The 25,347-nt window shown below is 38.1% G+C and overlaps 1 protein-coding gene across 2 annotated transcripts in view; it reads left to right on the top strand.

Annotated features, from left to right (window-relative positions):
- Positions 1–3,156: 3,156 nt before the first annotated feature.
- TBC1D12 (TBC1 domain family member 12) overlaps positions 3,157–25,347 on the top strand; it is a 93,751-nt gene continuing 71,560 nt past the window's right edge. For both annotated transcript variants that reach the window (XM_045568890.1, XM_045568889.1), the window contains exon 1: positions 3,157–4,298. In XM_045568890.1, coding sequence (XP_045424846.1) covers positions 3,337–4,298 — 962 coding nt within the window. In that variant the 5' untranslated portion in view covers positions 3,157–3,336. The remainder of the gene's footprint in view (positions 4,299–25,347) is intronic.

Below are 25,347 nucleotides of genomic sequence, written 5' to 3'. Positions count from 1 at the left end.
AGGATAAAGGTTGAAAAGACAAAAGATTGAGATTAGACTCTCTCAGCTACCCTCATCTTTTTTTGTTGTTTGTTTTTTGAGACAGGGTCTCACTCTATTGGGTGGGCTAGAGTGCGGTGGTGTCATCATAGCTCACTGCAGCCTCCAATTCCTGGGCTCATGTGATCTTCCTGCCTCAGCCTATTGAGTAGCTGGGATTACAGGCGCACACCACCATGCCTGGCTAATTTTTGTATTTTTTGTAGAGGTGAAGTCTGGCTATGTTTCCCAGGTTAGTCTTGAACTCCTGGCCTCAAATGACCCTCCCACCTTGGCCTCCAAGAGTGCTAGGTTCATCTTTACCATCATGTAACTGTCTTTATGTCCAGATATCTCCTATATTAAGATAAAATTTTTTAAATAGAGGTGAAAATTGTATAACATAAAATTAACCATTTTAAAATGTAAACTCAATGGCATTTAGTACATTCACAATGTTGCGCAACCACCACTTTCATCTAGTTCAAAACATTCTCATGTTCACTCCATATTCATTCCATTTCATCCCTCCCCAAAAAACCCTATATCCATTAGGCTCTTTGTTTTCCCCTTCCCCTAGCCATTGATAATCAGCTTTCTGTCTCTATGGATTTACCTATTCTGGATATTTCATAGAGATAGAATTATAGAATGTGTTACTTATTTTGTATTGTGTCTGGCTTCTTTGATTTAGCATAATGATTTTTTTTTAGAGATGAGGTCTTGCTGTGTTGCCCAGGCTGGAGTTCAGTGGTTATTCACAGGCCCGATCATTGCACACTGTAGACTTCAACTCTAGGGCTCTAGTGGTCCTCCTGCCGCAGCCTCCTGAGTAGCTGAGACTATAGGTGCGCACCACCGTGCGTGACTTTGGGATAATACTTTTGAGATTCATCCACATTGTAGTATGTATCAGTACTCCATTCCTTTTTTATGGCTGAGTAATATTCCATTACATGGATATAACACATTTTGTTTATCCATTCGTCTGTGATGGACATTTGGGTTGTTTCCACCTTTTGGTTATTATGAATAGTACTGCTATGAACATTCATGTAAACTATTTTTGTTCAAACATGTTTTCAATTTTTGGTGCATATACCTAGGAGTAGAATTGCTGGCTCATGTGATAATTCTATACTTATTGAGGAACAACTAAACTATTTTTCACAGTAGCTGCACCATTATATATTTCCACTAGCAATGTACGGGGGTTCTACTTTTTCCACAGCTTCTCCAACACTTATTTTCCATTTTTTTGATTATAGACATCCTAATTTGTGTGAGTGCTATCTCATTATAGTTTTGATTTGTATTTCCCTAATGACTAATGATATTTCATTTCATATGCTTATTAGTATCCACTGACATATTCTTTGGAGAAATATATATTCACGTCCTTTGACCATTTTTTAGTTGGGTTGTCTTTTGGTTGTTGAGTTATACAAGTTCTTTATATATTCTGGATACTACACCCTTATCAGATATGTAATTTACAAATATTTTCTCTCTTCTTATATTAACTTTTTCACCTGTATCCTGGAAGTCATTTCTTCCTTTTGAAAGATCATAATAATAAATGCACTTAGTCCTTCCCTAGGGCCTTCAATAATGCTCATTATAAAAGACATTCAATGTTCTTAAACTGAGTGGTAGGCACATGGATTTCCCTTTTATTGACATATTTTATTATTTCTCTTATAAATAGGTTATATTCACTTTTGGTGTCTGTATATATTTTTATATAAAAAATTTTAAAGGCTTGACAATAATGATTCCTCTGATTATTACTCCATTTTCTTATTTCTGTCCTCACTTTCATTAACATACTTCTAGAATGAGTGGTCTTTTTTTTTTTTTTTTTTTTTTTTTTTGAGACAGAGTCTCGCTTTGTTGCCCGGGCTAGAGTGAGTGCCGTGGCGTCAGCCTAGCTCACAGAAACCTCAAACTCCTGGGCTTCAGTGATCCTACTGCCTCAGCCTCCCAAGTAGCTGGGACTATAGGCATGCGCCACCATGCCCGGCTAATTTTTTCTATATATATTTTTAGTTGGCCAAATAATTTCTTTCTATTTTTAGTAGAGATAGGGGTCTCACTCTTGCTCAGGCTGGTCTCGAACTCCTGACCTCAAGCAGATCCACCCGCCTCGGCCTCCCAGAGTGCTAGGATTATAGGCGTGAGCCACCGCGCCCAGCCTAGAATGAGTGGTCTTTTTGCTGCTTTTTTATCTACAACTGGTGCGTCTTTAATCTCTTGAAATACAGCTTCTTTATCCCGAAATAATGACACCTTTGAGTCTCTGCCCCACCCCTCTTTCTTCTTCCTAGGTGATGTCACTCATGATTCACCCATTTAGATGCATTATGCAGACGACCCTCAATCTTTGTCTCCAAACCTAACTCCTAACCCAAGTTTTAGAACTTTATGGTGGATATTTCCAGTCTCTTAGTTTACCAGATGTATTTCCCCTATTATTCAAGTTTTTCCCAATCCAATTTCCTATTTCTTCAACAGACATCGGATTCAGCCTCATAGCTTTGTAGTAATTGTTGGTTCCTCTCTATCACACCTTCTGATCAGTTATAACGTCTTGTGATTTCTATTTTAAATACACTTCATTTGCACTCAATGGTCAGCATCCCATTTTAATATATTATCACAGGGTGCTGGAAGTATTTCAATAGCCCCTCTCTGTCTGACTTCACATCCTCTCCTTCCTTAGGAGATAACGTAAATCTTTAAACAGAGCAATGTGATGAAGCGTGGTGCTAAGTAAGAAAGATAACTTTGGTAGTATTCTGAAGATTTGACCCTCCTTATTGAAGCCAAGAGGACCTGAACTGTGGCGATGGAGAAGGGTGTAAAATCGTAAACTCGACTGGTGACCAATCAGAACTGGAAGGACTTAACCACACTAACATCCTGTATTGTATCTTACTCTCACAAATGAAGTAGAAGTGAATTTTTGCTAAGCGAGCAATACCCGCGCTTCTGTAAGAATTGCCAGGCTCGGAATGGGCCAACCAACCTCCACCATCCAGCTGGCGGATCCCAGATTGGCGGCCTGCGTCTCTCTAGCTTCCGTCTCTATGGTTCGGGGAATCTCCAGGTCGGGGCTCGCCGGGTCCGACTTTTGCGCGTGCGTGAGCCCAGGCGCGTGCCTGCCCTCCCTCAACTGTTCGGCCCCGGGTGGGAGGGGTGGGTCTGGGGACGTTGCTGCGGCTGTCGCCGCGGCCCCGGCACCCAGGGCTGTTCTCCGGCCGAGCCTGCGCCGGGGAGTCCTTCGCTGTCTCCTCGAGCGGCGGCCACCCTCCCCAGATGGTGGGTCCGGAGGATGCCGGAGGTTGCTCGGGGAGAAACGCCAGGTTGTTCCCGGTGCCAGTGCCAGAGCCTGTGGGCCAGGACGGGAAAATGATCCGGGCCACGGGCGGCTTAGGCGGAGGCGTCGGCGCTGTGGAACCGCCAGAGGAGACTGAGGAGGAGGAGGAGGAGACGCCGCCTCGGCAGCTCCTCCAGCGTTACCTCGCGGCGGCCGGGGGGCAGCTGGAACCGGGGCTCTGCTACTGTTCACTCCCCGCCGGCCAGGCCTGCGCCCCGCCGCTCTCGGCAGCCCTGCGCTCGGACGCCTGCCCGCCGGGCTCGGGCTCCAAGCACCGCGACGCAGAGGCAGCGGATGCCCGCGCGCCGCGGCACGGAGGCATGACCAACGGGGACTCGGGCTTTCTGCCCGGCCGAGACTGTCGCGACCTAGAAGAGGCTCGCGGGCTGGCCCGCGCCGGCGGCCGGGAGTCGCTCCGCCGCCTCCCCTGCGGCCGCCTCCGCCTGGAGGGGCCTGGCGACGAAGACGCGGACGGCACGGGAAGCCCGTCCGACTGGGCCGCGCCACTCGAGGACCCGCTGCGGAGCTGCTGCTTGGTGGCCGCGGACGCCGAGGAGCCCGAGGGCGCGGGCAGCGGCTCAGGGGGCAGTTTGGCCAGCGGCGGCAGCAGTAGCGAAGGCTTAGAGCAGCCGGGAGCCGGCGCGGGGGGTCCCAAGGAGGGCGCGGTCCCCGTCACCTCGGCGGAGAGGACTAGTGGGGACGCGGAGGCGCGCCTGGGCTTTTCAGACGTTCGTTTGAACTCCCGGAACACGTTCGAGGTGAGCCGCCGGCAGAGCGCCGGCGACCACCTGCCCTCGGCGGGGCAGCCAGTGCCCTCGCCCGCTGCGGAACAGGGTCCCGCCGGGACTGGGACCTCGGCCCGGGCTCGACGGAGCGGCGGCTTCGCTGACTTCTTCGCCAGGTACACCTCAGGGTGCGTCTGGGCTTGGGGCGGGGTCCGGGCCGGGACCGGGAGCTCGCGGGCAGCGGCTTGGGTGGCCGCTTCCGTGCAGACCCCTCACGCGTCAGTATTTAGCTTTGATTTGTCAGTAGGGGAAGAGGAACTAGGTTTGCTTTGGGTTTCTGTACAAGTTGGGAGCTCTGTGGAGAGCGAATCTTTCTGTTGCTCTGTCGGCCGGAGGCCGTACCTGCCATTCATACCTGGTTTCTGAGCATTCACGTCCGGCCAGCCTGCCAGTGCCATATCTGCAGTTGCCTCTTCCGGAAGCGCAGATAACCTTCGTCCCAGGTTTTTTTTTTTTTTTTTTTTTAGTTGTACTACAGGGATTTGGGTTGGGGGAGAGGGTGGTATGTGTGTACGGGCGTGATTGTGAAAAAGGAGAGAAAGTCATTTTGCAGAGCTGTTTATTTCCGTGGAGTCTAAGCCCATTTAGGAAGTTTGGGAATTCTTGAAATTAGAAGTGGTTGTGTTTCATTTGTTTCCGTGGGCTTTACTAAAATGCAGGCAGTTTGGCGTTTAGAATTTGATCCCAGCCTTTTAAGTCAAATTACTATAACGCTTTATCTAGGAATCCCTCTTTTGCTACTTCTCCCAGATAAGCCCTGACTTGTTTTTTCAACAACTTAAAGAATTTTTTATTTTTTATGATTTGACATGATATTCTTGAAATTAAATTATGGTGCTGGACATTGCAGATTTCAGCATAGGGCTTTGTTGGAATAAGGATAAATAAGCAGGGAAACAGGAAATACTTATCTTAATGCACATTACTGAAAAGCAATTTCTCTTGAGTTAGATTTTGACACACTTTTAAAAAAGTCTCTAGGCAAATAAGAAAGTATTCCCAACTTGTAAAACTTTCCATTTTAGAGTTCTCTGTCCTGTGTTTTTGTTTCCTTTTCAGGGATTTTGACTATAACCGGAACAAATTCTGCAGCTCAAGTTTTAGAAGGTTATACAATTTGTGTACATATTTGTAGACATAAGGGCACAATTTGCTGATTGTAATTTCTTATTCCTTTTCTACATTATTATCCTTTTTTTTGCTTGTATAAATTTACAAATAAATTATAAAGTTTCCTAAATCAAGAGTGGGAAATTCAAATTTTGTGTTATGCATAGGACAAATATATAGTAGTGAGATCTGTATTTGTATGTATAGTTGCAGAAATATATTCCAAGCTTGTAAGTGGCAATATTCTAAAAGATCTCAAGGTAAGTTAGGTTTATGTTTGTGTGACACTCTGTGGCCCTTAGGTGTTTATTAGTCATTGTATCTATCTTGGTCATGTTTTGAGGTCAGATGTCAGACCTGGCAGGGGCTTTGTAGAGTGCTAATTCAACCAGTATACGCTGAGTGCTTGCTCTATGCCACGCATTGGAAATAGAGATAATTTGGAAATCTAAATTCTACCTTGAATGTTTCTTTCAGAAAGGGTCTAACTCTGTCTGAGAGTAATCATGGTAAAAACATCAGTGATCTTTGTTTAGTTTCTCATGTGTAGATGGTACAGACCAGCAGCTCTAATTTTTTTTTCTTTAGCAAATTTTAGATCTGCTTTTTTTTCTTAGAATTTCTTGGGGATGGGGATGGGGAGAGAGAATAGGGTAATAAATAAATTTTAGTTAATCACTGAACTGGAGTTCAAGACTTTAACTTCCAAACCATGAGTTATTTCTTGAAGGTTGCCAGTGTTCTACTTTGGTGAACTAGTACAGTAGTTTCTAACCTTTAGTATACTTCAAAATCACCTAAAAGCACAATTAATATGATTAGATTCTCTATTCCACAACCTCAGGAGACCTGCTTTTGGCAGGTGAATTTGCATTTTTAGAAAGTTGCCCCCAGTTTGGGTTTTAGTGAATTGAAGAGTTAGATATTTTAATTCTGGGTGGCATCTTCATACTACAGGATGGTATAGTGGTTAAAAATGCTGGTTCTGGAGTTAGGCTGCCTGGGATTGAATTAGTTTACTAGCTGTGTAATTCTGGACCTATCTAGACCTCAGGCAACTCATCCATAAAATGGGGATAATAATACCTACCTCATGGGATTGTCATGAGGATTAAATGAAGTAATATTCTAAGTACTGTATATTTGTTATATGGAATATAGTGAGGATTCAAGTGTTATTATTCAGACTATAGCAAGGCCACTATATTCCCCAGCTCCACCCCTGAAATCCACTTATTTGAAGAAAGGAAGAGGGTGGAGTGAATTTTTACATACTATCTGAGAAAACATTACACAATTTGTGCAGTAAATTTTTAAACATAATGTATACATGGGATTGGATGGGTGTTAAAATGGATTCTGGTGTAGTGATATAAAATTTCCGGAAGTCTTGAAGCTTTGACTAAAAAGCAAATCTGAGAAGGAACTGAAAGGAAAGAATGTTGAGAAACATTAAAATATTTGTATCTTTTATTGTTTTAAGGAACTTTTATAGACAGGCAAAGCCAAGTTTTTAGTTTAAGTTCATGAAATGTTTAGCTTGGCTTACTCATACATTTCATATTTAGTATGTTGTGGTAGGAAGGTTTTGTGAAGGAGTAGAAACATTTGGAGATTTGAGGCAATACATCTGTTATCCATCTTGAAATGTGTTCAAAAAGGGAAAATGTGTCCTTTTTGAGACTGCTTATTTATCCTTAGGAACTCTGTTAGTTACACTAAGAGTTATCCCCAGGTAGTTCTGGTTGATAGTTGCTTGGACCCTACTACAGTGATTCTTAAACTTCAGTGTTTAAAATTACCTGGAAGCGGGGAAGCATTATTAAAATGCAGAAATTTGAGGCCCCCTTTTTGATTCTTTAGATCTTGGGTGGGGTCTGCTAGGAACCCAACTTTTTTTTTTTTTTTTTTTTTTTTGAGACAGAGTCTCACTCTGTTGCCCAGGGCTAGAGTGCCACAGCATCAGCCTAGCTCACAGCAACCTCAAACTCTTGGGCTCAAGTGATCCTCCTGCCTCAGCCTCCCGAGTAGCTGGGAATACAGGCATGCGCCATCATGGCCGGCTAATTTTTTCTATATATTTTTAGTTGTCCAGTTAATTTCTTTCTATTTTTTAGTAGAGACGAGGTCTCCCTCTTGCTCAGGCTGGTCTTGAACTCCTGACCTCGAGTGATCCTCCCGCCTCGGCCTCCCAACGTGCTAGGATTACAGGCATGAGCCACCGAGCCTAGCCAGAACCCAACTTTTTAAAAGGGCCCCCAAGTGATTCTGATGCAGGTGGTTCCCAGATTGTAATCACTGAAATGCCTAGTTGATAAGCAGGTCTCCTCAGGTAGTAACCAAAAGAAGGTACAACGTATCTTTATAGCTCACATTGCTTAATTGATTTAAAATTGGGTCATAGGTACTGTGTAATGATGAGTACAAACAGAGCTATAATAGAGAACAAATAAAAATACAAATACAGAAGTACTTTGCCAACCTTTACTAGGTTGAGAAATTATCTCTGCCTAATTAAATCTTAGCTTCCTTTTTACTAATGGGAAAGGTCTTTTATTTTCATTTTATGTTGTTTAGATAGTTATGCTTCCCTGTTTTGTGAAAAGCTTTAATTTGTAAAGCCTTCTTAAGGTCTTCTCAATGTATCAGCCTAACTTTATCTTTATTACTTATAGCTTGCCAAAAAAGGTGTTACTTTTCTTTCTTTCTGCTGCTAGTTGATTCTTTTCCATGTCTAAGAAGAAATTTTGCACACTGCACATGGCTTTCTCCCTTCCAAAATTTGCTGCTTCGGCCTTTCTTGTACTTCTTATTTCTGTGTCCTGAAGAAGAAAAGGAGGGAAACCCATGTGACTGTCTTAAGTTTTTAGCAGGCTCTTTCTTGCAATTAAGAGAAGGTTGTATTAGGAAACCAAGCTACAAGTCGCACTCTTACTTAGAGGTAGTTTGAGAGTGAACTTGATAATGTGTTTAAACCACCTTTGAATTTGGTGGTTGAGTTCCTTTTTAATTTGAGTTTTATGGTAGATATTTGTTTTGTTTTGGTTAAAAAATATTTCTCTCTGCTTGTGTTTAACCCCCACACAGATTAAAACATTTTAAATTTGGAACTTAATGTGATAGTTTTGAAATCAAATTATGTGCTATTTTCTCATATTTTCACAAGTACTATAATATGCAAGTACCCATAATCCATTGGATATTATTTAGAATTTCCAAATCTGGTTTTCATCCAGACTGTAGCCATCTTTTAGTCAAGTAGAAGAAATACTTTTTTCTTGTTGTCTCAGGAAAAAGTTATTCAAGGACTTTAACAGTTTACTTTTGTTTTGTTAGAAAAACATAAAATGCTCACATTATCTGCTTTTGAAAAGCAGGACAAGGAATATAAAATAAAACTAAAGGTAAATAATTTGTTTCCACATTAAGTTGCTTTTTTTTTTTACTTACGTAACTGTTGACAGCCCCACTCCCATTGACTTTTTTTACTTTAGTACTACCTAGAGTTAAAGAGATTGATAATGCTTGAATGTTATTTGGAAAACAAAGGATTTGTTGTGATTCAGAATTATGTGTTGGTAGCCAAAATTTGTTATCTAAACACTAAATAAAATAAAACTTTCATTTATTTTTTACTGGGGTAGCACCCTAAATCAGTAATGGTTCAGAGAGCTCCCAGATAAAACTTTTGATAGATAATTATTATATAAGGTAACCGGCACAGTCATGGAACAAATAAGTATGATATACTCTCAGCAGCACGATAATACTGTCAAGAATACTAGCATAGGAATTAACTTTCAAATGTGGGCATACATCCAAAGGAAAAGAAGTCATTTTATCAGAAAGAAACCTGCACTCAAATGTTTATTGCAGCACAATTCACAATTGCAAAGATGTGGAATCAACCCAGATGCCCATCAGTTCATGAGTGGATTAACAAAATGTGGTATATGTATACCATGTAATACTACTCAGCCATGAGGAAGGATGACTTAATGCCTTTTGCAACAATTTGGTTGGAACTGGAGACCATTATCCTAAGTGAAGTATCTAAAGAATGAAAAAACAAACACCACAGGTAACTCACTATTAAACTGGAACTAACTGATAAGCACACAGGTGCAAAGAGGGAAGTAAAACTCAATGGAAATCAAGTTGGTGGGGGAGGAGGGGATGGGCAAAAACCTACCTAATGGGTAAAATGAACACTATCTGGGTGATAGGCACATTTATAACCACAACTCAAATATTATAAAAATGATCCATGTAACCAAAAATATTTGTACTTCTAAAGTACTTTGAAATAAAACAAATAAAATTGTATAATATTATATCTAAAAAAACCTAGGCATACAAATGAAATAACTGAAAACTATGCCATGTGAATGAAAAATTTTAGAATATAGCCATTATAAAAATTTCTTGAGTAAAATATTAGTAACTAGCCACTTACTTTAATGAGTGAGTAAGATTGTTTTGCTCTTAAATAAGACCACTGAAACACAGTCTTTTGATTTAGTTGTCCATTTAATGGAAACATAACACTAGGGAAAAAAGACAGTTACCTTGGTCAGGATCCAGGTTTCACCTGTGCTACTGGAAGACAGGTTCTATCATGCATCAATTCAGGAAGTACTTCTAGGTCAGACATGACAAAATGTCAACAATCCAAAACACCACCAACAACCCCAGAACTAAGTGTCTGCCTTTTTATTCTTAGAGAGTTTAGGCACCTGATAGATGTTATTTAGCCTTGCTTGAATTCTTTTACTGACATGGAGCTCAGTTTCCTCAAGGCAACCTATTGAGGGTATTAATTATTAGAAGGTTCTTTATGTTGAAGCACAGTGTATCTCTTTGTAATGTTCATGGTCCCAATTTGCCCTTTAGAGCCACAAACAACAACTCAGTTCTTCTACATGATCACACTTCAGACATTTAAAGATTGCTACAGAACCTTTTTGTTTTTGCTATTTTTGGACCCTCCTAGCTATGCATATAGAGTTCTTTTGTGCTAGTTTGTAATTTTCTTACTATTTATTCATTCAACAAATGCTAGTGAGTCCTATTATGTGTATTAGGCACTAAAGAAGTTAGATAACAGAACATTTTATTAAAAAATTTAAGATGGGGAGTCCTATAAAATCAGTACTTACAATATTACCTGATTAGTGTTCTAAAAGAAGGCATGAGAACGCATCAGTAGCACTAATGAAGGATTAACATTGGTAGAAGAAACATGAAAGCTTACTCTTTTACTAATGAGGATGTTTTGGGTTAGAATAAGGCTGATGACAGTACAGGTAACAATAGGATATGCAGATTTATACATGAAATAACACAGCATTTTTGGGGACTTCAGATACTTATTAGTATGATTGTCCCTAGGGCGTGTGAGCTAGAGAGTCAAAAACAAGGTAAAAGGTTGGAGTTACATTTGTCTGACAGAACTAAGTAATTTGAATTGGTTTCAATGAGGAGTAGCAGTGCATAGAACCTTTGATGGCTGTGGATTTTTTTGTTTTGTTTTTTTTTTCTTGTTGTTTTGAGAGACAGGGTCTCCCTCTGTTGTCTTGGCTGGAGTGCAGTACAGTGGTGCCATCATAGTACACTGCAACCTCAAACTCTTGGGCTCAAGGGATCCTCCCATTTCAGACTGAGTGGCTGGGACTACAGACATGCACTACCATGCCCAGCTAATTTAAAAAAACTTTTTTTTGTAGAAATGGGGGTCTCCTTATGTGGCTCAAGCTTGATTGGGTTTTTAAATAAGGGGAGACATTTATAATTGCATTTCAGAGCATTGACTCTTGTATAACACTGTGGCAGATGATTTAGGACTTGAGACACTGGGGCCTAGCTACAATTGTGGTTGTTTCTGAGTGCTTGTCAGTCTCTTTTTAAAAATGTGCTATATTCAGATAGTTGATGTAAATAACATTAATCCCCATAAGAAGGAATGGCTAATAAATTGAGTGACATATACTTACTATAGTAGCCTTTTTGTGAAGCTTTAATGAAGGTGAACTTTGGATTTGGTTTTTGTTTTGAGGGAACTGAGATGATACGAATATAGAGAATCATGTGAAAAACTGATCTTGTCATGTTTTGTAAGGAATTTGATGACAGTGGGAAAAGAGCCAGAATAGCTGTTAGGCTAGATGTTTTGCTGTTGTGGATCAGAAAAGAAACAACTTCAGGGAAAACCCTGAGGGTATAAAATTGTTGCAAAATTAAGTTTTTATATCCAATGTACAAGTTCTATACATTGCTTCATTAAAGTAGATTGTGAAAATATACTCATCAGCCATTTTAGAGGGTTGAATGAGATAAAGACAAAGTATTGAGACTTCTATAATTACTTATATGTGTGTTTCTTCTACTAAGAGACAAACTCCCTGGAGGTAGGGACCATGTTCTTTTTTGTTTTTTTGTCTCTGCATAGAGACATAGAATCTTATACTGCATATAATAGGAATTCCAAGACTTACTGGATTAAAAACTTTTTTAAAGGTACCGGAAGTTATATAGCCAAGTGATAGCTCATGCTGGCACCTCTCTCCTTATGGTTTTTGTGGTACATTCTCAAAGTATATTTGGTACCAGTCTTTCTGAGATGTTTCTGTTGGATCAATGTAAGATAGAACTGAAGAATTGATTGTTGGAGGGGAGTCATAGTTGAAACACATTAGGAAACCAACTAAGAGAGTTCAGTTGTATATTAACTGTAGCAAGTACTCTAAATAATATCCTAGGTATAATAAATTCAGCCTGAGACAAACAGTTCGATGAAATATTTTAAGCAATTTGCACAGATATAACTGATTTCATCTCTGGTACTCTTTTGAAAGATTAAATTAAGCCAGGGACTTGGAGTCTGCCACCCTTAAATTTGATCATCTCCAGATATATCTAGATATATTAATTTAATTTTAGTAAAGCCTAAAACTCTTTAATTACTGGTGTGTTTGCAAAACAGTCCATGTGTAAAGAACTAACTTACATGCGTAAATTGTGGTAAAATATTAATACTTGTGGCAGCTGCATAGCTTTTAACAAAATCCATTATACAATATCTGTAACAGAAATGTTACAATATAAAAGAAATGCTGAATTTTGTTTTATAAATATTGCCTTAATGGTATTGCTAGTTTTGAAGCAAACATTTTCTTTAGTTTTTTTTTTTTTTTTTTTTTTTTTGGTGGAGGGGAGACAGGGTCTTGCTCTGTTTCCTAGGCTAAATAGCTCCTTTCAGCGTCAAACTCCTGGGCTCAAGTGATCCTCCTGCCTCAGTCTCCTGAGTAGCTAAGACTACAGGTGTGCACCACCATGCCTGCCTAATTTTTGTATTTTTTTGTAGAGACGGGTTCTCACTATGTTGCTTAGGCAGGTCTCGAACTCCTGGCCTCGGAGCCATCCTCTTACCTGAGTCTCCCAAAGTGCTGAAATTACAGGTGTGTGCCACTGTGAGCAGCCTTACACTACATTATTATTAACTCCAGTCACCATGTTGTACAATAGAACACCAAATTCTTGCTATATAACTGAAATTTTGTACCTGTTGACCAATGTCTCCCCTTTCCCTATCTACCCCCGACCTCCAGGCTCTAGTAACCAGCATTCTGCTCTCTATTTCTATGAGTCCTACATTTTTAGGTTCCAAATATAAGTGAGATCATATGGTATTTGTCTATGCCTTGCTTATTTCACTTAACATAATGTCCGGTGGGTTCATCCATGTTGTTGCAAATGACAGAATTTCTTATTTTATCAGTGCTGAATATGTTCCACTGTGTTTACGTACCACATTTTAAAAATCTATTTATCTGTTTATAGATATTTAGGTTGTTTCCATATCTTGATTATTGTGAATAATGCTACATTAAACATGAGAGTGCAGACATCTCTTTGGCTACTGATTTCAGTTCCTTTGGGTATATTCCCTGCACATTGTTTTTTAATTCTTTTGACATTATGCCCAGAAGTGAAATTGTTGGGTCAGATGATAATTCTGTGTTTAAGGCATTGAGGAACCAAACTATTTTATACCAGCAGCATCATTTTACATTCCCACCAGCAGTGAACGAGGCTTCCAGTTTTTCCATGTTCTTGCCAATATTTGTTATTTTCCTTTTTTAAAAAAATTATAGCCATTCTAAGGGGTGTGGAGTAGTATTTTATTGTGGTTTGGGTTTACATTTCTCTAAAAACTAATGATGTTGAGCATTTTTTCATGTGTCGGCCATTTGTATATCACCTTTGTCCTTTGTATATCATCTTTGTCCTTTGCCCATTATTAATTGGGCTCTTAGTGTTTTTGTTGTTGAGTTATATGAGTTCTTTATATATTCTGGATGCTAGACCCTTATCAGATATGTGATTTGCAAATATTTTCTCCTATGGATTGTCTTTATACTTTCTTGATGGTATCATTTGATGCACAAAAGTAGAAACCTTTTAAATTTAATGTATATACTTTTCTAAGTTTGTGTAACCAGCTTAGTTTGTACTTTAATAGGGAAGATAAGATGTGTATACAGCTATTCATAGCAGAGGCAGGAAAGTACAGAATGTGTGAAAAAGAGTACAGAGTTGCCTGATATCTTACGGTTCATGCAATTTTAAGGAACGTAAGCCTACTTAAGCTATCTTAAATAAAAGATTATTGTTGGCATATGTAATAATAGGCATCTTGTGGACATTTTAAAGATAGAAAATAAACTATTCCTGTGTTACAAAGTGCCAGGAACAGAGGTTTCTCTGTTTTTCAAGAAATGCTTGACTTTTCTTGTGTCTTTTCTGTCTCCTAGTTGCTTAATCCATGGTTTCCACCTGCGAAGGCCCTATGAAGCTGTCCCAGTTCTGCATGATTTATCAGTTCAAGCATCTGACTCAGTCTCTAAGGGGATCTGATTATCTTAGCCTGTATTTGAATTTGTCCCTGTTTTATCAACAACTCAGTTTAATCAGCACTGACTGAGGGGCAGGACCACTTTGTAGGCATTTTTCAGTTGAGATTGCGGAGAAGGCAATGGCAAAAAGTGGAAGTGGATTGTAGGCATGCTAGAACATGCAGTCGGCCCTTCCTATCTATGGGTTCCACATCTGTGAATGCAACCAGCCGTGGATTGTAAATATTCAGGAAAAAAAAATTGCATCTATACTGAATATGTACAGACATTTTTTCCTTGTCATTGTTCCCTAAAAAAATACAATATAACACCTATTTACAAAATGTTGACATTGTATTAGATGGTATAAGTAATCTAGAGATGATTTAAAGTACACAGGAGGATGTTCATAGGTTATATGTAAATTACACCATTTTATTTAAGGGACTTGAGCATCCTTGAATTTTGGTATCTGAGGGAAGCCCCAGATACTGCCCCATGGAGACTGAGGGACAACTATATATTTTTCCTAGTTGTGAAAAATAAGATAATTTAGGTCCAAATTGTGGAGAGCTTTTAATGCTTGGGTAAAGAATGAAAATTCTTTCATATATAGAAGGGAGTTTTTGAGGATTTGGGGGCAAGGAAATGAAATGCTCTGTTCTTTCCTTCTTGTGTTTTATAATTTTCTTCCAGTCAGAATGAGTTATCTTTGATCCCCTCCCTCTCTCTAATCTGTTTATCTAAATTCTCCCTTGTTCATTCAGCAAGCATATTTGAGCAGCAACTATATCCTAAGAAAAGAAAGAGCTAGGCCTTTCTGTGGAGGCCAGTGATACAAACATGAATATAAATGCTATGGTGTGATACTAGCAGGGAGCATGAGATGGGTCTTTTAAGTTCTTTTGAAATGGAGAATACCCCTTCAGTGATCAGAAGAGACATAAGATGGATAAAGATTTTATTACTTACAGGTCCTGGGAGTATATGGTATGGGGAAGGCCACATGGAGATTGGTCAGTGCCAGGAGAGGTTGTGGAGGAGGGGAGCTCTGGGCCAAAGCCTTTGCTGGGGTCCAGAGCGTAATCCAGGCAGGTTTCTTGTGGAAAGTTCTCATTAATGGGTTCAAATAAGCATGTGAGAGTTCTAGAAGGTCACTGTGGCATATCTGCATCGTCCATGCAGTGTTTGGGGCCAGTCAGGTAGGTCGTATTTTATCTAGCCATCCCATAGGGAGGTGGTCACCAGGATATCCAACATTGAGGAACTGAGAGAAGGTGTAGAACTGGAAACTGTGTTGAGAATGACTGAGCCCTGCTTCTGGTATGAGAGAGTTAAACTTATATTCAAAATGGAGGCCAAGGCAACATAAAATCTTAAGAATTCATTACATAGGGGAAGCAAGATTTATTCCTCTGGCACTGAATCTGGTATGCAAGTCCATCTTTAGGCTCATTTCAGGGCTTGGGGAGAGTGCGACTACGAAGAGGTAGCATGAGAGAGTTTTTTGGGGTGATAGCAATTTTAATGGTAGTTACACAAATCTATACATGTGGCAAAACTTGTAGAACTATACACCAAAATAAAAACAATCGATTTTATTCTATGTCAATTTAAAAAATCAAATATTTACTGAGTGCAGGGCTTGTGTAAAGGTTACATGAATCCTGTTCTCAAAGCATTTATAGTTTAAAAGTAGTATTCAGATGATTATGTAAGGTAGAAAGTGAATAATATTTGGAAGAGAATGATTCATAGAAGAAATGGCTTATTGGGAAGATAGGTTCATAGAAATAATAGCTCACATGGACTCTGCACTCCTCCATTAGACTAAGTTTGAGGACAGAGGTGATTTTTTTTCTCTGTAAACCTCCAAAATAGCTGATTTTCATTCTTGTGTGAAAGCACAGCACTGGGAATACAGTGGTGAATACAGAGCTCACATTCTAATGCAGCTGTGATATCTTAGAGCTCACATTTTTTTCCCCCATGAATTCAAACGAATGGTTACAGCTCGTACATTTTAATGCAGAAGAAAACTAAATAAATTTTCAAAACTGTCTTGGCTATACTACTTCTTTTGCCTTTCCATGCCAATTTTATTTTTACTTTTATTTTTTAGAGAGCAGGGTCTTGTTCTGTTGCTTAGGCTAGAGTGCAGTGGTGCAGTTATAGCTCACTGTAACCTCGAACTTGCTCAAGTGATCCTCCTGCTTCAGCCTTCTGAGGAGCTAGGACTATAGGTGTGTGCCACCATGCCAGGCTAATTTTTAAATTTATATACAGATAAGGTCTCACTGTGTTGCCCAGGCTGATCTCAAAATCCTAGGCTCAAGTGATCCTCTTACCTCGACCTCCCAAAGTGTTGGTATTATAGGTGTGAGCCACACCTGGCCCCATATCAATTTCAGCTTATCTCTATCTGCAAATAAATCCTTGTTAATTAACTTGAGGAGCATTGACATCTTTACTGTTTTGAGCCTTCTGATCCTTGAACACAATATATCTATCCATTTATTTGAGTCTTTTTTGATTTCCTTTGCCAGTGTTTTGAAGTTTTCAGCATACATATCCTGCCATGTTTTAGATATATTTCTAAATATTTAATATTTTTGGAGCTATTATAAATGATGTATTTTTTTTAAATCTCTGTTTCTAACTATTCATTGCTAATATATAGAAATATGATTGATTTTTGTGTGCTTTTTATCCTATAACCCTGCTAAACCTATCTTACCTAACTTACTAGGAGCTTTCTTATAGATTCCATTAGGTAACTATGCATACAGTCATGTTATGTTAAAAGATATCTTACCTCCTGGTGACTGGAACATTTTGCCCATATTTTGCTGATGTTCCTTATTACTGTTTGTGTGCTTGTCCTAAAAGTTCTTTCCTATATCCTTCCTCTTTTCTTCTTCTGGTGGTTCCTACCTTTCCTCTAAATGTCTTGGGTATTACCATTGGGCTTAAAGGAACAGAGACTCTCTTCATGAAACATTTTATGTGTGGTATAATAAGTATACAGTATGAAAGCAAGAATATTTTCATAATTACTTTTTTCTTTTACCCTTAATTGTATTCTATTTTGTTCTCACCTGCTATGAAAGAAGAAAAAGATCTCTATCAATAAGATAATGCTTGAAATTTATTTACCACAGGAAATAAGACATATCATAAGGTGACTTGCTAATATGAATATACTTGGACTGTATTCTGGAGAGAGAAGAACATTTATATTTTTGAACTGTTCAAAGCGTTTTGACAGTGCATAGGACGGACAAGAATAGGGAGAGTTGTGAAGCTCTTACATCTTGATTGTTGTATGGAATACATGAACAAGATAAGTGTGATTAGAAAGAAAAGGAATTATGCAAGGGACCTGTCTCAAACAGGTGGGACCTTGGCAAGGACTTTGTGGGGTCATCAGTCTATCTTGGGAGTGGTAGGAGGGGCACATTGAATCCTAGGAGAATTCAACAGCTGGTCAAGAAAAATGTAAGCACATCATTTACTTCAAATTGTGCATACAATTTGAGGACACTTGTAGACCTCCCCTAACCCATTCATGTAGGTTCATTGATTCTTGACAAAGAATCTTTGACATGGATATTCTAAGGCCCCTGGCAGCTCTAAAATACTATTAGAAATTACAGCTTTCACTTTCCGCCTTTAAATTTCTGTTTTTTTGACAAAGATTAAGTGACATTGACTTCTCTCCCTTTTTGATAGCTCTGAGCTCTGAAAATATCTAGGTTAGTTGTGTTTATTAAGTAAAAATTCTCTCCTTTTTTTTAATTTTTAGGATTTATAATAATGACAAAGACAAGATCCAGAAACAGTCTGAAAAAGAAAATTCTTGGAAATAAAAAACCCTAAGTTATCTGGCAGAAAAGTACTTTTTTTGCATATAGTCAGCTGAAAGTCTTTTTCAAGTGAAAAATGATTGAGGTTTGGAAAGAATGTAAGTAATCTTTGTGCCAGATCTTTAATCCACAGTACTCAAGGGTAGCCAAAGTGCTGAATTTTAAAGAGACAATACTTAAACTTCTTTGAATTAATTATGTAGTCAGTTGTGGCATTCCATGATCACTAGATAATGTTTTCTTTTTGGCTTTTTATTCTTTAGGGAAACTAAAATCCAGGAAGTTATGTTTTCAGCAGTCCAACTTCCCCTAAGACAGAGTTTGAAGATCAGGTTATGATTTCTAATTTTTTAAACAAATTTTACTCTTTCGATTGAAGTTGGCTTCTTCACTGTTTGGAAATTCTGATCCCTTTTTAATGTCCAACTCTATTGAAGTAATGATTAAAATTTATCTAATGAATCTGAAAGGTTAAAATAGTCATATAGATGTAATCATTAAGCAAAAAGTGATTTTTTTTTTTTTGTGAGAGTTGATGTTGTTGGCAGAATTTAGGATTAGGCAGTCACAGTTTTCTATAGTGTCAAATTTCATGATCTGAGAAACTATGGGATTTACATTGCTTTGTCTCTGATATGTAAGTGAGTTTGCCAATTCTTAAAGTCCCAAGCACTGGATATTCTGTTATTTAAGAAATCATGAGCAGAGAACTTGCATGGTATAAATAAGTTTTGCCCTTTTTGGTTAGCTTTATCCTTTAATAAGGTGTGGTCTAACTATTACATCATTCCTAACTCTTTTTGTGTGTGATTAAAGAAATGATGAAATCTTGGCAAAATGCAAACAGATACAGATATGTGTATCAAATATTAATATTAACAAATATTAACAAGCTAGAGTCATTTACCAACCTCTATTATAAAAGCCACAAAGGGAGAGGGCAGAGAAATGGCCTTTATCCCCCTCCTTTCTCTTCTTATCCCCACATTAGTTTTTTCTTGGTATGCCTGTTTTCTTTTTCTTTTATATATTTTCAACAGTAAAGAAACATTAAACTGCTGTTTCTCAATTGGTGCTGTTTCTTAACTGTTGCCACTGAATTTCTCAATTCCTTTTTGCTAAAGATTGGACACAAATTAGTTGAGAGAGTGGAGGGTGGTGTGTTGTGTTTGTGTGTGTATAGATAGATGTGTATGTGAATATGGTATTGATTGGGGTAGAGGGTGAATTAAAAGGGAAAGATGGATTAACACTACCATTCTCTGGTTCTCTATATGTCCTGACAAGATGTGTCAGAGAGTGAAAATAGAAAACAGATAGTTCTTAATATTTCAGCATATCTAAAGCAATAAAGTACTTTTCAACTTATAAAATCTCGATCGTTGGGTTTTGGAGAGGACTAATAGTAAATAAATAACCCTCTTTATCAACCTGAGTTGGAATCAATAGAAAAAAAATAGGAAACACAGATGGTACCTAAAAGCATTAGCTTTAATACAGATACAATGTGGCTCAAAAGATGTGGCTTCAACTTGTGACTAAAGTGGGCCTCCTAGTACTTCACCTGCATTAAACTTACCCAGCCAATCACTAACACAGCAGGCCTTTCTTGTGGGTATGGGGGGCAGAAGGGTGCAGAGGTAACTTGGCCCCCAATAGGAGAGCAGAACAGACTACATCCTCTCCCCTGTTAGGCAGCAATATCTGAAACCAAAATTCAACCCCTCAGTGAAGATGAATAAGGGGGCAGAGAGAAGCTAGGAATGTCATGAATATGAATAATACAGAATAAGAGTAGACTGAGTAGGGTGGCTCACACCTGTAATCCTAGGACTCTGGAAGGCTGAGGCTGGAGGATTGCTTGAGGTCAGGATTTCGAGACCAGCCTGAGCAAGAGCGAGACCCCATCCCTACCAAAAATAGAAAAAATTAGCCGGGCGTGGTAGTATGGGCCTGTAGTCCCAGCTACTCAGGAAGCTGAAGCAGGAGGATCACTTGAGCCCAGGAGTTTGAGGTTGCAGTGAGATGTGATTACGCCACTGTACTCTAGCCAGGGCAACAGAGCTAGACCCTGTCTCAAAAAAAAAAAAAAATATATATATATATATATATATGGATAGATAGATAGATAGATGATAGGATAAGAGTGACCCCTTCCCCCAACACTGCCATATAGATCTCATTCATACAGTCAGACAGTACCACTGGAATCCTGAGAGAAAAAATTGCTGCTCTCTTGTGTGTGCACACTTGAACACATTTGGCTTGTTTTGCTAAGAAGCCTTTAGTGTTGATTTAAATTTAAGAAATTTGAATTTCTTGGGAGATAGGAGAAAGAGAAAAGTGCATATATGTATGTTTGTGTCTATCTGTCTCTGTATTCAGTTTGAAAAGATGAGGAGGAGGAGCCTAGTCTCACATTTTATCTGCATTAGGATCTCAACTTCCCCAACCCTCTAACAGGGGATTGGGGGACAAAGGATGGGGCATGAGAAGGATGACACATTTTTGGCCTATTTGTATGCCCTTTCCTTATATTTTCCCCTTAAGATTTAATAAAGTGATGATTCTCTTCCTAGGCTGACCAAAAATCTATTTAATCTATAATGTTGTTTTAATACAATTCCATATACAGTATTTACACCAATATTTAAAAATTACTTTTCATTGCCCGATGTATGCTTTTAGCTACATTATGTTATAAATATTGTTTGTGGCAGGGGATAACCTGCAAACCCAATCCAAAATTCCTTAGTGGCATAAGAAATTAATGTGGAAAAATAGCTGATGGCCTTTCTTAGCAATTGGATACCTGTGGGCTCATGTTTCTTTTATGGAAATTTCTTATGGCAACCAAAGTTTATTAAGTTATAAATTTAACGTATTTAGCTTCGGTTTGTTTTCTGTGACTTAATGAGAATTTAAACTTTATTCTGAGTTTATTAAGATTGTATTGTTGTGCTACAATATATATTAGAACTAGGCTTTTTTATTTTGAAGGTTATTTATTTTGTTTTTTTCCTCTTTATCCCTGCTGGTCATAGCAAGATTCTGTGACTATATCCATGAAAAGTTCTACTGTTATTTGGTTTAGGAAGTTAGTATTCTGGCCAGGTGTGGTGGCTAACACCTATAATCCCAGTACTTTTGGAGGCTAAAGTGGGAGGATCGCTTGAGGCCAGGAGTTCAAGACCAGCCTGAACAACATAGCGAGACCCCTGTCTCTACAAAACATACAAAAATTAGCGGGAAGTGATGGCACATGCCTGTAGTCCCTGGTGCTTGGGAGGCTGAGGCAGGAGAATGGCTTAAGCCCAGGAATTCGAGGTTACAGTGAGCTATGGTTGTACCACTGCACTCCAGCCTGGGTGACAGAGCAAGACCATGTCTCTAAAAAAAAAAGTTATTAGTATTCTTGGATTTAATTTTGGAAGTCGAAAATTTCCTTCTTGGTTTTTTGAGATGGGGCCTCATTCTATCATCTAGGCTAGAATGCAGTAGCATGATCATAGCTCACTGCAACCTCTAACTCCCTGGCTCAAGTGATCCTCCTGCCTCAGCCTCCCTAGGAGCTAGGACTTCAGGTGAGCGCCATCATACCTGACTAATTTTTCTATTTTTTATAGAGACAGGATCTTGCTTTGTGGCTAAGGCTGGTCTTGAACTGACCTCAAGCAATTCTCCAGCCTTGGCTTCCCCAAATGCTGGGATTATAGGCATGAGCCACCATGCCTAGCCCAGAGTCCTTTTTTAGCAGCATTAATCCATTCATGAGGGCTCTGTGAGTTGATTCCTCCTGTTAGGCCTCACCTCCCAACATTGTTGCATTGGGTATTAAGTTTTCAACCATGTATTTTGGGGGACATTCAGACCATAGCACTCAGCATGGCTTTTTAAGATTCATCAATGTTAATGGATGTAACTTTGGTTCATTTTCACTGAGGAATAAAAGTTTTCTTCTTTCTGTGGATTTTTGGATTGTCAAAGGGGTTTTGCTCATTTGAATAATGTCCTGAATGTTCTTACATGTCTTTCTAGTATACATGTCCAGGGTGTGTAGCTAGAAATGTAATTGCTAGATGGTAGGGTATGCAGCTGTTTATGAGTTAGAAACAAATGTGATTATGCCAACGTAAATTTCCAGCAGTGTTACTCACCCTCTAAACTTGGTATTACCATGATTATTAATTTTTGCCAGTCCAATGTATGTAAAACGTTACTGTTTTTAATTTGTGAGCTTCTTTATTACTAATGAGGTTAAATATATTTTGATAGATCTCTTTATTTGGCATTTATTTGTTTTACCTCTTTCTGCAATATCTTTTAATAGCTTTTATCTATTTATCTGTTAGATTGTCTTTTATGAAAGTGACTAGTTGGAGTTCTTTATATTTTCTGTGTACTAATATTTTGTCATTTATATGTGTCTGAATTTATCCTCCAAATTTGTGTCATTTTACTTTGTCTATAGTGCCCTTTGAAGAGAAGTCTTTTATTTTTATGTTGGTGATTTTATCAAGTTTTTAAAAAATTAATGCTTTTGAGTCTTGTTTTTAGATTCTTCTTGGTGAAATTATAAGAAAAGTTCTCTTATGTTTCTTTCTAAAACATTTAAAAGTTTGCCTTTCATGTATAACTGTTTAATCCATTGGGAACTGACTGTGTGGTATGTGGTAGGAATCCACTTTCATTTTCTTTCACATTGATAGCCAGAGATGCCAGCACCATTTATTAAACAATCTTTCTTTCCTCATTGATCTGCAGTGCCACCTCTGTTTCCATTTATGCTTGGGCATGTTTTTGAGTTATGTATCCTTTTTCCATTTATTAATTTATTTCTTGGCCAGTATCACACTGTCCTAAAACTGTAATGTTATGGTAAATTTGGGTATCTGGTAGGGCAACTAAGCCTTTTTCTTATTCAAAATGTCTTAGTTATTCTTGGTCCTACATTCTTTAATATAAATTTTAGAGTTGCTTTTCATCAAGTTCTTCAAAAATCTTGTTGGGCTTCTGATGGGAGTTGCATGAACTATAAATAAATTTGGGGATAATTAATATTTTTATGATAGTGTCTTCCTTTCTATAAAAATGAGCTATCTTTCTTTTTAATTATGTCTTCTTTAATGTGTTTCAATAAAATTGTGTTATTTTCTCTATAAAAGTTTTATATAATTTTGGTTAGATTTATTTCGATACCTTATATTTTCTTATTATTGTGCCTCTCAACTTTTTTTGATTTCTAGCTGTTGTTTATGATACAAAGTCAAAATTGGGTGGTTTTTTTTCCTTTACCTTAAAGCCAACCACTTGTTGAAATCTTTATTTCTAATAATTTGGTAGTAAATTCTTGAGTTTTTTAACATAGACTTTCATATTATCTATGAATACTGCCTTCTTTGTTTTCAATCCTTCTACCTTTTATTTCTCTTTCATGGCTTATTGTGCTAGGTAAGACCTTTAATACAATGTTGAATAGAAATGGGGATAGTGGCCTCATTATCTTGTTCCTGATTTCAAAAGACATGTTTCTGGTATTTTATCAAGAATGACATTTGCTATATGTTTTTGGTAGGTATCCTTTATCAATTTAAGAAAGTTTTCTTCTGGTCCTCTTTTAATAGTTTCTACCATGAATGAAGCATTTAATGTTACCATCTTTCTTCCTGCTTTTATTGACATGATCATATAAATTTTCTTTTATTGTATTAATGTATTTGAATAACATTTAAGATCTTCTAATGTTTGACTACTTTTTCATTTCTTAGGCACACTTAACCTAGTCATGATGTATTTATGTATTTTATACAAGATTATATTTAGTTTGCTTATATTTTGTTTAGCATTTCTTGTACAGTAGGTCTACTGGTAAAAAGTTCCCTCAGCTTTTGCTTATTTGGAAATGTCTTCATTTCTCCTTCATTCTTGAAGAATAGTTTTGCTGGATGTAGAATTCTTGGTTGACAGTTTTTCTTTGTGAACTTTAAATGTGTCATCTTACTGCCTCTGGCCTCCATGGTTTCTGATGAGAAATAAGCTGTTAACCTTTTTGAGCATCCCTCATTTTGTCAAGTTACCTCTCTTGTTGCTGTCAAATTCTCTCTTTGTCTTAGATTTCAGTAATTTGACTATAATGTGTCTCAATGTGAATCTCCTTGAGTTTACTCTGCTTAGAGTTTGTTGAGTTTCTTGGATGTATAGATCATGTCTTTAATGAGATTTGAGAAGTTGTTGGTTATTTCTTCAAATATTTTTTCTTCCCCTTGTTTTTCTCTTCTTATTCTAGGTCTCTAATGGTACATATGTTGGTACCTTTGGTAATGTCCCACAGATCCTTCAGGCTCTGTTCATTTTTCTTCATTCTTTTTTTCTTTCTACTTTTGAGACTGGATAATCTCAATTGTTTTTTCCTCACATTTTCTATTCCTTTATTCTGCCTGCTTAAATTTGCCATTGAAATTCTCTACAAAGTTTTTTAAATTTTAGTTCTACTTTTCAGCTCCAGGATTTCTGTTTGTTTCCTTTTTATAATTTCTGTGTTTTTACTAATATTCCCATATTCTCATTTTGCTTATAATTTTCCCCCCTGATTTCGTTTAGTTCTTTGTCCATGGTGGTTTTGTTTTTGTTTTTGGTTTTGGTTTTGTTTTGTTTTTTACCTTCTAGAGCATATTTTTAAGACAGTTGATGTAATGTCTTTAGTAATTCCATTGCCTTGGCTTCTTTTGAGATGATTTTAGTCAAAGTCTCTTTTTCCTTTGAATAATTTCCTGTTTCTTTGTATATTTTGTAATTTTTTGTTGAGAACTGGATACTCTTGAGTGTTATAGTATGGTAACTCTGTAAATTTATTTTTCCCACTGAGTGATTACTGATTTTTGCTTTTTGAGGGCTTATTGAGTTTGTGACTTTACAGGCTATTTTTGCAAAGTGTGTGTTCATTTCTATATATGGTCACAAGTTTTTGTCCTGTTATCTTTGTGGTAAGGTGGTGATCTGACAAGATTTCCTTAAATGTCTGGCTCCAAAAAGGGGGGCAAAAATATTTCCGCTTTCTTTAATTGTTCTGTTAGATACTGTCAGTGAAAGCCACTGCTGTGGAGAGGACTGGAACTGAGTCTATCTGTGCCAGCCCCCTAGGGCACTGCCAGACCATCCAAAATGCAGAACCCCAAATTTCTGAAGGACATTTTTCCAGCACCTCTCTCCAGGAACATGGACTGCTATTCCCACAGCCACGAGAGGTGGGGGTCTGAGAAATGGAGATGATAATTGGTTTATGCATGCTACTCACC

This window comes from Lemur catta, chromosome 14, assembly GCF_020740605.2.
Source record: "Lemur catta isolate mLemCat1 chromosome 14, mLemCat1.pri, whole genome shotgun sequence".
NCBI lineage: Eukaryota > Metazoa > Chordata > Mammalia > Primates > Lemuridae > Lemur > Lemur catta.
The sequence above is the reverse complement of the archived record's forward strand: the minus strand, read 5'-3'. Positions and strand labels throughout refer to the sequence as shown.